Source organism: Pithys albifrons, chromosome 13 (assembly GCF_047495875.1).
Source record: "Pithys albifrons albifrons isolate INPA30051 chromosome 13, PitAlb_v1, whole genome shotgun sequence".
Lineage (NCBI taxonomy): Eukaryota > Metazoa > Chordata > Aves > Passeriformes > Thamnophilidae > Pithys > Pithys albifrons.
The window spans coordinates 1624310-1640170 of NC_092470.1; the positions used below are offsets into that span (position 1 = coordinate 1624310).

Here is a 15861-nt window from a genome sequence, read left to right on the forward strand (position 1 = left end):
AGCAACAACAGGAAGCAGACTGTGATTCCCATCTGGAATGTGGAGCAGGCTGGTCAGTCAGCTGAGCAGGGTGATGCACAATACTTGGTTTTTCTGTTAGAAATTGGATCTTCCATAATAATGAATTCAGTGCTGCATCCTCTGCAGTTACATAAGACAATTGTAATGCCATTCAGAACACAACTGCGTGGGCAAGGAGCCTAGAGAGACTCAGCCTGAGTTTTTCAGGAACTGTTGAGTTAGGATATCCATTTTCCAGACATACTGAGTGTTCACTGGCTGAAAAAATCAGCCCCTCTAAATATACCTTAAGGATGCAATGCTATTTCCATCTCTGCTTGAGAATCATAACCCATTTTCTCCCTTTACTTAGTCTCTAGTACCCAGCTGTGATATAGGAAATAACTAGGGATAGATTAAAATAAAAATTCACTTAAACTCACAGTTTTTAGAAAGGCTCATTTACAAGTTCTATATTTTAAATTGTATCAGAGTTTTCCTTAAACACAAAAAGATGTTAATCTCTTATAAGCAACTGATAATTCTCATGGTATTAACATTGTGAAGTAATTGGAGTTTCACACTGAGTTTTTGGATCCACAGCAAAATATTATCCTGCTGCATTAAATGCACAGTTTAGTGATGGCTGATGGTTCAGTATTCTGCTGCACTTTTAAAAATATATTTTAGCTCAACATAAATTTATCTACATCATAAATGCAAATAGAAGGCCATGGGAAGGAGTGACATTACTCAGTGTGAGCAGAAGGAGGGAAGGCTGAGTCAGAGAGCTGAGAGGAAGGGATGCTCACCCCCAGCCCTGGCACTCACTCTGTCCTTGGCTTCTCTTGGCTCTGCAGGTTCTCGGGACTCCTGCACGGGAGCAGCAGGAACCACACGGGCTGTGCCACTCCCTCGGCCCCTCCCCTGGGTATGGCTCTGCAGGACACACCTCACCAGAGGTGCTGGGTTCGGGTCGTGGTGCTCAGTCAGGTTTTGCCATGGAGCAGGAATGGTACAGCACAGTCAGAGCAGGCTGGAAAGGAGTTTGGTTTGGATGTGTATTAAACAAATTTCCCAGTTTAAAGTGCCAAATAATCCATAGGATCTTCAAACCCTCCATCCAGGCAAGAGGAGACTGTGCATTCAGAGCAGCACAGTCTGACTGGGGTAGCAGCTTTCTCCCTGTGGGGAATACACTATCTCTAAAAAGCCCAAAACAATACCTAAAGCTTTTAACAGACCAGGTTCATGCTTTATGAATGCAAATATCCATCTCATCTCACACCTACACTGTTGTCTTGTAACCCTCACAACTACAAATTTATCAGATGATATTTAAAACACAGTATTTTGACTATGTGGAAAGTAACAGCTTATGACATTTTTATTGGTTTGATATTAAATAAAACCAATTTAACTGTGATTCCTACAGCAGAAAGAAAATAAAAAGTTGTGTTCAAACAACAGCTTTTAAAATCAACTGCCCCTGCCAGGGCTGCTGCTTGGGCACCCAGAAACAAAGCCCAGACTATCTGTCTGCTTTGTGTGCTCAGCAGGGAAGCTCCCAGACAGATGCTGGGAGGGAATAAGAGGTTGCCCTAATTACAACATGCTGGATTAAAACAAGACATCTGCAGAAAAGTGATGTCCATGGCAAGGCTATTGGAGAACTATATAGGCTGGAAAATGGCTGGTGACCCACTGGCACAGCCTTTTCCATTTTTCTCAAGGGAACAAGGAAAGCCCTGTGTGAGTCACTGAACTGCCAGAATTTTATACCCCCAGCAGCAACCATTTTAAACCACTTTCATCACAGCATTGCCCTCCTTGGGTCATGTTTTACCAGGGTAAACATTTTTCCCAACCTGGATGAGCTAAAGCTGGTTTCTGACCTCCCACGAAGTTCAGTGTATTGTCTTCCAATCAGTGGGGGACAGTTTTTGTGCAAGACTTCACCTACAGTTCCCAGCAGCTTTTCTATACATGTACATCTCCAGGCAGAGGGAGAAAAGAAACCCTTGTATTTGTGAAGTCTTGCATATGATCCCACGCATTTATAAGCAACTGAACTCTTTGTTTCAGTGGTGGGTACATTTTCCTCACTTTTTTCCCCAGCAGAGATAACAGATGGAGTCTATGCATCCATTTTTGTAAATGAAGAAGGTGGGATCACATCATCACAGGACTACAGAGTGCTGTATGACTACACAGCCCAGGTAAAACAAGCCTTCAAAATATATATTTCATAGCATCAGATTAAAAAAATGTGCTCATTCAAACTTCTTGAAAGTGTTAATTCTGTGATGTTATCACTTCACGGCCAGGGGATGGCTTGTCCTGCCCCAGTTTAGCACAGAGGCTCTCCATGCTGGAGGGGACTGAAACCCCATAAATGACACTCTTTTCCTATCCTCCCATGTTGCAAGTTACAGAATCACAATAGATGTGGCTTGTCTATCAAAAGATTGTTACAAAGAGCATCCTTAGATGGGACATTGAACTCTCACTGACTTCAGTCCTAACCAGGCAGAGTACCTTGAGTAAAAGGTTGTGAATGGACCAGTTCTGAATTTTTACTTACTCAGGTGGACTCCAGAACCTGGACTCCAATTTGCTGCTTTACTTGTCAGTTTAAGGGTTTCCTTTATTAGCTTTAGATTAGCAGAAGGAACAGCATCCAGGAGGTCTTATGTTACATTGCAGAGAGAGCATCACACAAGGGACCTGCCATCAGTAGCCAATGTCGAAGAAATGCTGACAGAGGGCAAAAAAGAGACCTTGATAAAAAATGAAAATAGCTCAAAAGGAGCACTTTCTCTTAGAGTACAGCAGAATTCAAACTCCTTTTATTAGATTTTTTTTTTTGCTTTGTTTTAAACACTTTTATTATTTACTGAAATTTCGTCCAAGCGCAGCTGAAAGTACCTCCCTGTTAAAGGCAGTTTCCTTGAGGACACTACTGGAGCACTTTGTGAGGTCCCTACTCTGAGAGCTGCTTTAAAACTGTGACACATGAGGATTTTCCCTGCTGAGAAAAGAGCCTATTACTACTTTTAGTATATTGTACACTGAAGCCTCTCATCTTCTGAGTCCATTCTTACCTACTCAGGTACATTAAATTTAGTTTTAGCTGACACATCAAACATCTCTGGAAGCCTCTTTCCCCCTGTTTTCTATTTTACCACGCTGCAGGTAGCAAAGTGGTTTCCCATGGAAAATAGGACAGCATGGACTGATTTGCTGCCTGGGAGCCCAGGGAGGGCTCTCCTGCAGCTGCTGCTCCTGTCTCAGGGTGGAAGTCACTGCTGCAGGAAGGGACCTCTACTGCTCACTGCTGCTCCCTCCAAGGGAGCTGAGAGACCTATTTAAGGCAGGGATTAACAGAGACACTGTTATCTCCCTTGGGAATTAAGCTGTGCTCTGTTTTATTTAGCAACACCTGCAGACTGTGAAGGTCATGGTGAGCTGGTTTAGGACAGTTGTATTTAACCCCTTTGGGCTTTCTCCAGTGTTGCCAAGTTGTACAGGAGGACACACCGTGTAGGCTTGGGGAAATTTGGAGATCTTAAGGAAATAGCCAAAATGCTTAATCCCTCACTGCCTGGTTTTACAGGCTCATTCCCACAGAAGGACACTGGCAGACTGCTGCTGCTGAAGGGCAGGATTGAAATGCCCTCATGTATGTGCTTGGCCTCCCTGTGCTCTCAGGCTAACCCCGTTGCTTTTCTGTCTCCTTTCAGAACATGGATGAACTGGACATCAGTGAAGGAGACATTGTAGTTGTCATTGAGGAAAATGAGGATGGCTGGTGGACAGCAGAGAGGAATGGGCAGAGGGGCTTTGTGCCAGGCTCTTACCTTGAAAAGCTTTGATGGGAAGAAGCCTCAGCCCTCAGACTTTAAAAATATTCTGTTACTGAAAACAACCTGCACACAAGGTCTGCTTCAGCTGACCATGGGCATCCCATAATACTGTTCTACAACTACCAGTCAGGAAAGAATCAACTGACCATGCTTGTTCCCTGCTCCTACCCCATCCCAGCACCTCCTGGCCTACGCTGTCTGCACGAACCATGTTGAGCCCTGAGAGATCAGGACTTGCTTTCCTCAGCCCAGTTCTCCCACCCTCAGCAGCATCATAAAGCCCAGTGAGCCTGGGGAGGAAAATCCTGCCCAGATCTTCACAGCACCAAAGGAAAAAGGTCAGGGGAGCAAAGGCAGCTTCTCCAGGATGGAGGAGTGTCTCTAGCAGAGACACTCACAGCAGCCAGGGGTCCCCTCCTGCCCTGCACAGGCCATGCTGGCATCTTCAACAATGGACTGACTTCACCAGAGTCACCAATGACAACAAGAAAATCAGTGAATGCATCTAGAGAGGAGCACCTGAAGGACTGAGACACATCTGTAGGAAGGAAATCTAAGGCACTTCCCCATCACAACCATCTCCTAATACAATGAAATCCACACTATCCATGGCTCTGCTTCGCACTGGATTCCAGGACAGATGATAAGCCCAAGGCCTTGGCTGGAAGGTTTCCCTAACACCTCTCTGGGATTTTCAAGTTTAAAACCCCCAAAATACAAACAGCAGAGAAGCCAAGGCTCCAGCAGTGCTGCACTGCCCTGACCCCTCCTCTGCACACCAGGGAATTGCCAATCAGATCCTCACCCAATCCTTGGATCTGTGTCATCAGGGCATCCTCCCTTCAGGCTCTCCTCTTCTGCCCACAGGCTTCTGCCTCCACTGCTGTCTCCAGCCTCAGGACCTCTGGGATTGTGGCACAGGCACCTCGTGGTGCCTTTCCAGGCACTTTTAATGTGCTTGTCCTTCAACAAACCCAAGAAGTTGCACTGTGCAGGTTCACTGTATGTCACAGATTCCAGCTCTGTCAGTCTTTCTAGTTCAGTATTTAAGAATGTTTCCTAATGCCACTGTACTTACCAAGGCACTGAGGGGTGGTTTCTGCCACTCTTCCCTTTTCAGTATTTCAAGATAAAGAAAATAAAAATCAGTGATTTAATCTGAATCTGTTTCTGGGGCAGAATGACCCTGTTTGCCAAGGTTTCAGGTCTTAAAACTGAACCAAGACAATGAAAATTAACCAAATTGCTACCAAAAGTCTGGAGCAGGGAGGAACTGTTAGCTGGGACACAGCAGGAAAGACAAAGAGAAACTCAGACAAAAGAAAAAAGCTGTAATGGTCAATGTAATTATTCCTTAAATGAAACACAAGGAAGGCCAGAGGCACTTGCAGTACCTTATTCTATTCTGCCTTCAAGAATGCAATAGCAGTAGCTGGAGGCCCTTTTCCTTTGGATCCCTGCAGTCCTTTGCACACTTGTCCTTCCCACACTTCTCAAGGTTATTGCAGCACATCCACGTGGGCTGAAGGGCTCCCATTGCCTGGCACAGCACAGGCTCAGGGGCAGAGGAGGAGCTGGGATGGCATTTCAGGCAGCACTGTAAGAGCAGCAGAGCTTGCCCAGGCTGAGGAGGCACTGACAGCTTTGGCTGAACTCACCAGTGACAGAAAGATGGGGCACAATAACCTTCAGCTTGGGCAGAGGGCACTGCCAGTGCTGCCACACAGCTCCAGCAACGCTGCTGAGCCACAGCAGGAGGGAACCCTAAACCAGGGGAGATTTAATGCATTCACTTCTTGAACACTCAGCCTTCCACAAGAACTGTAATAAAGCAAAAAATACATTTAGGTAGGTGTTTTACAGATTATCTTAATTAAACAGAAAAAAATAAACCACTGAGGTGCATCTCCTTTAACTCTGTGTGACACAGGGATTTTGTGGGGATCCCTCCCTTCCCCGGGGCCCAGACAGCCTCACACAAGACACTGCAGTGCCCAGTCCTGACGACCCTGAAATCCTCCTACAGATCACTTTTACTCCCATGTACCACAACACCAGCAGACTGACCATGGGATGGTGGCTGCTGTTTCTATCCCAGCAAACCATTCCATAGTTTTGCTGTTACAGTCAGGAAAGTGATTTCCTTTCCACCTCTTGCTTCTTCTGTCAAGTCAATACTGTTGTAAGTCCAGAGCTCGGAGGTGGTTCAAGATCTGCCTGGTGTCAGAGCATGTGGGAGCCACTTGCTGACTGCAGATGGTTCAGGCAATGAAAACAGCAGCGACGTTTTCTCACAGATCTTCTGCTCCACCATGTCTGGAGAGGCCCTGGGAACTCCTTATCACCCAAATTCTTCAGTTTGCCCTATCAGTGTGGCAGCTCTTGTCACAAATAGAACAGAGATATCAAGACATACACACACCCTCTGAGTACACCCACATTTTAGGTGTCATCCACCCCCCCAGCCTCCCCCAGGAAATGCAGAAAGGTCAGTTGTAGGTTAATGCCTCAATAATATTGCCTTATTAACATTTCCTCTCCAGTTTGGTAAAATTCAGGCAACAAAACTGACCCAGTCAAGTCATCACTCATTTTTCAGCTAAGATGGGAAACTGAAATGGGCCTTTTTCAGTGGGAAGCATTTTTATACTAAATTCCACCATTTTAGTTAAAACTCTTTGCACAAACACTTCTGTGCTTTCATTTGGACTGCCAGTTTTTTGGCATGGAGGTGCTAAGCAGCATGGAGGGACAAAAGAGGAGTGGCAGAGGTGTGTGTTTGTCAAGTGAATTACCTACAGCCTATGACTGGTATGTACAGACAGACAACCTAATTAAAGAGAAGGCACAAGAAAGTCACTGAGCTGCTCCTGACTTGGCATTGCAGGACTTCAGTTTGTTAACTCCAGAGATTTTGACTAGGCTGTAAGAAACAAGCATCATCTATCTATTAAATATGGATAATTAGATGGACTTTGGATTTGAGGAACATTGTTGAGAGTGATACAAAAAGGTGTAGTGGTAATCTGTTCTATTATTCCTTTGAGCATAACAATGCAAAGACTGAAGGAGGCATCAGGCCCAAGAGTACCTTAAACCTGCCCAGACGTGTATTGTTCTCGTTTACAACATTTCTGCTAATTAATAAGGAACAGGAAAATCCGTGTAAAATAACATTTAACCAGTGACAACCCCACATAATTAGGAAATGTCTGCAAGTGCAGTATGAGCCCCATCTCTGCACAGAACAGATTTCAGCTGCTGTCTATGGCATTAAGAGCCCACAAGCCAGAGGAACAACAAAGTAGTATCAGACTGGAAACAGAGAGATCCAAGAGATCCAGCTCTAGGTCAGCCAACACAGTCAGTGCTCAACCAAAAAGAAAGGGCCTCCTGCCGAGCTCAGAGGTCTGTGCAGCCATCCAGCTTCCAGCATTTCTAACAACTAAGCAGCTACAGGGAAGAGAGCAGCCCCTTCCCAGCTGAGCAGGCAGCAACAGCAGGAGCACAGTGAATGGTCAAGGTCTGAAGTGTTTGCCACCCCCTCGAGGACCCTGACTCGAGCTCTGCAGTGTGAATAACTCCAGCACAGTTCAGCCAAGGTGGTGACAGATCACATACATACAACACTAACAGTAGCAACTCGTAACCTTGGATTCCTTCTTGTCTTGCTTCTTCAAGAGGTGCATTCAAGGTCTGGGCCTCCTTTTCAGAGGCAATTTTCTCCCCGTTGCAGCTCATACTTCACTGTGGAATTCAGTTTAAGTGGAAGCACATGGATGCCAAGAGGAGATGCATTACATTTTCTCCTGCACTGGAAAGTCCCTGTTAACCTTCAGCGTGGAGCAACAATGACTGTGCACAGCACAGGACAAACTGTGAAGGCCTGAAAAGAAGCTTCTGTTGCTCAACACCATCTCTTTGCCCCGTCTTTCTTACTGTCCAGCTTACAGGGCTGGGGCATTGAACACAAGAGCAGTTGCCAGCCACACAACTACCAGCACAGCCTATGTCCTCAAACAGAAACTACACTCAGAGCTAGTGAGCAAGGAGAGCAGGAGGAACCCCTTAGCTTGGCCACCACCCCAAGACCCACATGTCCTTGCTGTCACAAGTTATGGGCACAACCAAGTGGCCAAGCCCTTACAGGAAAGCAAGGTGTTGGAAAACAATCCCCAAAGCAGCATTAGGACCAGCCAGAACCCTTCACCAGCCCCCTAAACTAATGCCAGTTCCCCTCCCAGAGGTTTGGGTGGTACAGCTGTGATGTGCTGGGCACACTCACTGTCACTGAGGGAAAGGAGACAGAATAGCTGAGGTTTTGCTCCCCATGAAGAGGAAGGAGAAAAAGTTGTGATTTTGTGTCCCACTGGGCTCCTGGAAAGCAAAGGGCTGCTAAGGGGCTGCAAGGGCTGATAGACTGGGGTTTGTAGGGGGAAGGATACTTGTGTGGAGAAATTAGATTTTGGCAGAGGAACAGGAATTAGTGTCCAGCCTGTGATTAGGTTATCAACAGAATGACAATGGCCCATCCACTGACAGAGCAGAGGGAGCAAAGGACTTCTAGTCAAACTTAGTCATGATCTGTTCTTTGTTAGCAATTACCCAATTTCAGCAGCCAGCTCACATTTGGGGTGAGGGAAGCTCTGAGCCACCCTTATCTCCAGATCTGTGCACTCCTGGATTCCACACAGTGCAAATTTCATCTGGTTCTCCAATGGCTGAATAATCACCTTGCCACCCAATTAGCCAGGGCACGTGGTGCAGTGCCCGACCTGCCCTTCCACCAGCAGCTGAAGGACAGCTGGCACCGAGCTGGCACAGAGCTGAAGGCACAGTCACAGCCTCACTGCCACATGGCTTCGGCCCCAGACACGGCCCCAGAGGCACATTCACTGTGTTGGTCTGTTCTGACTGATGGCACACCCTCCATCTTGCTTGTAGGTATAAAACTCTTAACTGAAATCACTGAGACCTCCCAGCATAATCAGCAGAAATCAGACTTGAAATCCCTGCAATTTCTAAGAGGAAAGACAAAACCATCCAAACCCACCAGATGAACAGAACACAGCACAACACAGCCACCAGTTTATAGCCAGGGGTTCCACAGCTCACCTTGAGGGCAAAGGGGGTACAAAACCAACTGGAGGGTGGGGTGAATTGGGAATAGAGATCCTAAGATATCTAAGGATCTTTGAGGTGAGGAGGGATTTTATTTACCAGATCTAAAAGAGCCAATGTTGAACAGATTTGGAAAAACAAACCAGCACATATATCACAGCTTTGGTGCCCTTACCAGAATTCAACTAAACCACCAGATGAGGGCAGATATCAAGAGAAGTTACCCGTGTGTTAATGGGTGTAACACTGAAAGGAGCTACAGCTGCATCAGTGATGCTTTGACTTCAACTCTGACTGAAATTCGGGCATTTGCTGCAGCCTCTGCCTGAGGGTGAATGGACTCACAGGAGCAGCTAAAAACATTCCAGCCTGAACCTGAGTGAGTTTCCTGAGCAAGGGATTACACACTCGGATTGTTCAAGCAGCCCTGGCTACACCCTTGAATAAATAAATGACTTTGTGGAGCAAAGATACGACTGGAGAAGTCACATCTCACACCTCGGTTTTCATCATGGGGAGCTTGTACTGCACTCTGATGTCAGGAACTGAACATCCTCCTGGCACACCAAGCATTTTGGTGATTGTTCAGTCCCAGATCATGTCTAAATAAGCTCCCATTGGATGGTGGTCAGATGAATATCTGTAATATTTGCAATCTTGTACAAAGGGACAAATTACACTGTGTGCACAGTGCTTGTTTTGCCACAGCACTGGGTGGTCGTGGGAAGGGAGTTGCAGACATGGGGTATGGCTCACACAGTGCAGGGACAGTGGGGGCAGTGCATTCCCTTCCACTCTGCACGGGCACAAACCCTCAACAGCTGCAACTAAAGAGGAACTGTTCTGAAATTCTAAGCCAAAAAGAGCCCATGGGGGAACTTCTTGGGAAACTGGTGAACTTTAACCTTTCCAGGGTAAAAATGCTCACAGGAGTGTGAATGGGAAAGCTTTCAATGCACTGATAGACATGAGAAATGCTTTGTCTTTAGAGAAGGGCTGCACAGCCCTTCTGTGTCTGAGCCCTGGAGAAGGCAGCTCAAGGTTTACTATGTCACTGCTCAATTCAGCAGCCATGGGGGATTCAAACCCAAAGAGGGATAGAAGGCACCTGGAGAAAAGCATCCTCCCTGCTCTGCCAGGGCCTGTGCCACCTTTGTAACCACAACACTTACCAGCTACAAAGCTCTAACTTAGGTCTGTTCAGTGTGTGTAATGTAACCTCAGTGCACCACTTCTCAATGCTGGCAGTGTTAGTGTACAGGGGTGGGAAACAAAGCTATCAGGCTCAAAATAGTGGATATTGTACTCAAAGTGCAAACCCCACTCCACTGAGTGCCAGGCTACTGGCACCAGGCAGCCTTCCCAGGGATGGGGCATTCTGCAAGGCCTGGAAGTACCAACAGTGCCTAGTTCTTCTACAGTATGTACTGGGATATAACATCCTGTCTAGTGCCTGTGAAGTGTGGCACAGGACTCCTCAATGCCACCTTTGCCACAGATGACTTACTCTTACTCTCAGCTGGGAATGCAGGAACACTATGCCTGTGTACCTGATGGGGTGCCAGACTCATTCAAGAGTAAGCAAGACCAGATCTTGCTTCTTTCCTCCCCAGGTGGGAGAAAACCTTCAGAACTCCATTCAAAAGCAGTTTTCTAGACCAGACTGCTTTGAGCATGCAAGGCACTCTAGATACTGCCAAATCCCCCAGCTGCCAGTGGTTTCCTTAAGCATTTTATTTCCATGAGGAAAATGCATTCCAGTTCTTCAGTCACAGCCTGATGCTAGCAAAGGTCTGACAGCACAGCTATCCTGGAAAATGCTTCATTTATTCTTTGGAAAGGGGCAGGAGCCCATTTAGTGGCAGCTGCTGGTGCCTGAAGCACTACACATCCCAAGGAAAGCAAAGCTGTCCATTCTCTGAGTGTCACCAGGAACAGCTCATGGCCCCACACTGCTGTGGCTCACCCATTACCAGTAGCAACCCAGTTTGCAGGTGTTCCTTTGGCAAAGAAAGAAGAGGTTTCACCTCAAAAGCTTTGACATTCAGGGTCAAGAGAAGCAGGTGAAGCAAACCATGTGGTCCAGTGCATAACACTGGGAAGGCTGGCAGAAGTGCTTCTTTGCTTGCTCCAGAAGGATCACTGAGCCTCAGGTCCTCTCACTGGAGCTCCAAAGGCCTCTCATTTGAGCAGCTGAAGTTCATGTCCAAGTTGAGTCTGCAAAACCTGGTCCTGGTTACAGGTGACAGGTAAACTGTGCTCGGAGTTCATCTGCAGTGTAAATACCCCACATGAAATACAGCTGAGCTCCTGCCCTGGAGGTCAGACACTGAGAAGCACCATCTGTCACCAGGACAGATCCAGCAGGGATCACTGCAGTCACAGCAAGGTCTAAACCAAAGGTATATGCCTGGACTAACTATGTATCGTGAGCACAAAACCTGCATTGTGAAGGCAACTGCCACAGTGAGGAAGTAAAGAAACAAGTGGGCAAACTCTGTAGCTGATGTTTACCTCTGCCACCCCAGAGACAGCCAGCAGGCCATTGAACATGCCTGGGGTGCCACACATGGCCCAGGAGCAACTGCACAGCTGTGCTTGCCCAGCAGCACCTCCTCATCCACCTCAGAACACACAGCCTGCAATTCAGCCTTACTTTGGAGCACTAAACCTCGTGCTATGGTACAGAAGGAAACATCACTCTTTGCAGACCACCTCAGGTCTGCCTTGTGAGGTTTTTGCAGATAGTCCTTCTGTGGGGAGGTAGAAGGGCAAAGTTTACACCTACTGTTATGTAGGGCACAGGCCAAGTATGACACTACCCCATCAAAATCAGTTCCCAGCTCCTCCTGATTAGTCCCAGTACTGAACAGTATCACCAAAACTGAGATGGAGAAATAGCAAATCCAGCTATGATAAGACATGAAAGATCAGTACTGAAGCAGTCCAGGAACGAGACTGGTATCCAAGACAGTGGGAAAGAGGCTGAGAGTGCCAGCTCCTTCTCACCCCACAGCCAGGCACGGCCTGTGGCAACCTCCTGGTGCCACTTCATAGGTCACTGCATCAAGTGGAGCAGCTTGGCAGGGGAAGCTTTGTGCCACCACCAGCTCAGATGGCAGTCTGCTCTCTTGCCTTTTAGCAATATCCCAAGCACACATCGTGTTTTAAAAGATGCTGCCCCCAAAAAGTCTTTCCAACTACTCCATACAGCTTCAGAGGAGACAGTCAGCTATCAGTGTGCAGGGATCAGCAAGGAAAAGATTAGGAAGATGAGTTCTGTATGAGGCTGTGGAAGGAGAAATAAGCTGAGTATGCACAGAAAGAGCAGCTGTTCAGTCTGTTCAGGTGGCACCGAGGAGCAAAACTTGAAAGAGGCAACTCAGAGGCTCAGGGGTCTGCTCAGCACTGCAATGACCCAGTGTGTGTGCTGGTGCCACAGGGTGCAGCACATGGGAAAACCAACACAGCTGGAGACTCATGTTGCATCCCAGTGGGATTTATCTCAGGCCAGAGACTGAGTCAGTTACAAGATCCACAACTCTGTACTGTGAAGGCCCCATCACTAACTCTGTTATCACAAGTACTTACCTAAAATCTTCTCCGAAACTCCCAAGTACAATGAAGAATTTCATGAGCTGTCCTCTTCTTGGTATCAAGACAGAATTATTTTTTATTGCTGGCTCTGGAAAATTGAGCTTGTTAGACCATTGCCCCCCTTCCTGTTTAGTAAAGCACACACACCTCATCACACCTTACTAGATTAGTCTTAATGAGATTCTGCAATTCTCATGAACCTCACATTGAGCTGCTGAAAAGCAGCAAAACACAAGACTTGCACTGCAATGTACTTAAGTCATTTTAGTAGCAGCGAGAAAAACAAACTCAGTTAAAAAAACCTTGAGGCAATTCTAATCCCATGTTTTAAAACCCTCTGGATCAGGCAAGAGTTACAGCTGCAGGCGAGTTACCTGCTGGTGTGCTCCACACACACTCACATGTACAATCCCTCTGAGTAAGTCCGTGTGCAGTCCCCACTGAGCCCCCCCAGCTGCAAGACAGCCAGGAAGAGATGCACACAGGAACATAAAATATCAGACATGGCAATCACAGAAAAAAGAGCTACAATGAAACCAACTCATCCCCTGTCCCCTAAAATACACTGACAGATATGAATGGATTAGAAAGGCCAAACTGCAGCCACACTGATACAGTCTAATGCAATCCAAAGTTTATGCATTTTTTCAGTAAGGGAAAAATCAATCCCAATAAATCAACAGTATTTCACAGGCTATAATTTAAACGTGATTTTTTTCTCTCAACAGTCACAGAAAAAATATTCTTCAAATGTATATGAGATTTCCACATAGAAGGGAAGACACTTAGTATTTCCTTTGCTAGAATGGTGACATTAGAAATAGGAAATACATGTGGATTCTGTGCCTGAAGAAAAAAAGGCCACTAATCAGTGATGCTAAAGTTGGAGGAGACATGAAGAATTCATGTTTCAAGTGTTAAGAATGGTGTTCAAACTTATGTTTTAGGAGCATAAACCAGCAAAGAAGGACAGGGACAAGGGCAGTGAGAAAGGTAAAGAATTAAAGTGCAGCCCAAAGATACTGAACAAGTCAAATTAACAGATGGGTTGGACAGAGCTTACATTTCAAAACAAAGCTCTGCTGAGCAACCCAGACTAGTCAGTACTGGAATCCCTGGACCTACACCACTTTTCCCAACTTCACTGAGACATACAAACTGTGGGGAACTCGACCCCTGCAAATTTGTGTTCAGCTGGCTTTTTTTCTGTTGGGGTGGAGTTTGGTTTTGTATGTTTTTAAAAAACAAACAACATACAATCATAACTTTATCCACACATCTAAGACCTACTGACACATTGTGCAGTGCAAGAAGGCCACTAGTTCCTAGAAAAAACTAACTCACAAGAGTTAAGAGATCAATTGGGCTTTGTTAAGATTGAGTTTTATGATAAAATGAAGTATTTTAGTAGATTCAGAAAAAGTTTCCACATTCCAGCATAAATTCTCTGCATTTTTAGGAGGCAGAAGAGACTTCTGTGATCTACATGCAAGTACTTGGTGCTAGACTGTTGTCCCAGTTACAGCAGGTGGGACCAGTTTATCACTGTGTGGGTGTGACCAAAGCTGTGCATTCTCCACCCTCTCTACCATTTCCCAGGAACTGTTAACAATGGACCATTGGCAGCAGCTGCCCAGGGCACACCTGACCCCTCAGGCTGGGAAAGAAGCCTGGGAGAAGAGCTGGGAGAACTCCCCTGCAGGGAGTCCTTGGCACCTCCACACACACCTGAGGGGTCATGTCTGCTCATGGGCCAGCAACGATTCCAAAATCCCCCCTGACTCACAGAGTCAGATCCCCCAGTGTGGAACTCCCTGCCCTGGGGGAGGGACTGGGGGCTCCCACCTGCACCTGAGGGGAGACAATCTTGGGGTTTGGGGACTTGGGAAACCACTCATGGAATCCAGGAGGAGCAGAACCTGGACAGAAGGAGACCACCACTCTGGACCAGACTGTGCCATCATCTGCACCAACAGGCTTTTCCTTTCCTTTTATTTTGATCTCAGGGGAACCACGTGGGGCTCAGCACAGGGACCAACAAACCCCATTGTGTCTGTGCCCCTGGGTTATACATCCATTTTCGTGGGTTAAAACTAGTTTTTATTCTCTATCATTGTATTTATTGTATATTTTTTAGTAAATTGTAACTCTGACTTGTAATCTCTCTTGAGTCAGGTTCATTCCTCCCACCAATCTACCTTTAAACCAGCACAACTGTCAAGTCATCTCTATTCAAATCCATGTCTTCTAGCAAGATTAACAAGTACTGTATCTCTCCCTAACTACCCTCCCTTCAGTGGTGGATGTGCAGGTTCTTGACTGTAGAGCTTCTTTCTGCCCTGTAGCTACTAAGAGCTACTACTTTTTGAAGCATCCTTAGCTTTATTTTGTGCAACACAGGTAGTTTTAACCAGGCCCCTCATCCTGATTTTTACAAGCCAGGGTCTTCTCGATCTTATTACTTCCATATTTACAACATGCAATACAACATGAAGATCATAAAATTCATCAACACTTTCGAGTAGATTCTGTTGGCAGGCTCACTGCTGCATCCAGGAGGCCTTTCAGGTTGTTAAGCCACAGACTGTGCTAAGGAAAATCTAAACCCCAAAGGCACATCATTTGGAACTCACCCTTAGAAGTTAATACAGAATTCCACAAGCACATGTCTACAGCAGTGTAACAGTTCTGGGAAACCTAAATCCCCCCCAAGATATACTGGCCTCAACAATAGACTGTGTGTATTAGAATGATCTTCTCCTGAGAGATGTTCTTTGGGCATTCTTGAGATTATATTGACTCAGTTTAGCTGAGCATTTCTGCTTTGCATGAAAATGCACAGAAGCAACTGCTGGAAATTCTCAACATTCCTGGCTCCTGCAGCCACAGAAAACAGAGGGTGACTAAAGCATATGAATAATGTAAGACACATTAAAACATAATTAATATACAGCAGCTATAGTAAAGGCTATTCATTACCCACTGTTGAGAGGCTACACATTCCTCCTTAATTGTATGCACAAGATGTTAACTTCCCATCAAGTTCAACCAGGTTTGTTGTGCTGTTTCTCCAGTATTGCTTCAAATAAAATGAACAAATACGATATAATGAAGGTTCCACCAAACTGTAAATACAGATCTGTGAGGTGCAGCCACTCAGAACTGGTGTTTCCACACTTCAGCTTGTGTGTGTAACACGCCAGGCCTCACGTGACCAAATACACTGGAATGTTAGAAAGAACACCAGCCACGTTTGTAGGGAGGATATACAGAGATT

The 15861-nt window shown here is 46.1% G+C and overlaps 1 protein-coding gene across 4 annotated transcripts in view; it reads left to right on the top strand.

Annotated features, from left to right (window-relative positions):
• PSTPIP1 (proline-serine-threonine phosphatase interacting protein 1) overlaps positions 1-5744 on the top strand; it is a 53879-nt gene extending 48135 nt beyond the window's left edge. For 3 of the 4 annotated variants that reach the window (XM_071568559.1, XM_071568560.1, XM_071568561.1), the window contains exons 14-16: positions 861-931; positions 2119-2219; positions 3744-5744. In XM_071568559.1, coding sequence (XP_071424660.1) covers positions 861-931; positions 2119-2219; positions 3744-3875 — 304 coding nt within the window. In that variant the 3' untranslated portion in view covers positions 3876-5744. The remainder of the gene's footprint in view (positions 1-860; positions 932-2118; positions 2220-3743) is intronic. The other variant, XM_071568562.1, reaches the window with a different exon arrangement.
• Positions 5745-15861: the final 10117 nt, after the last annotated feature.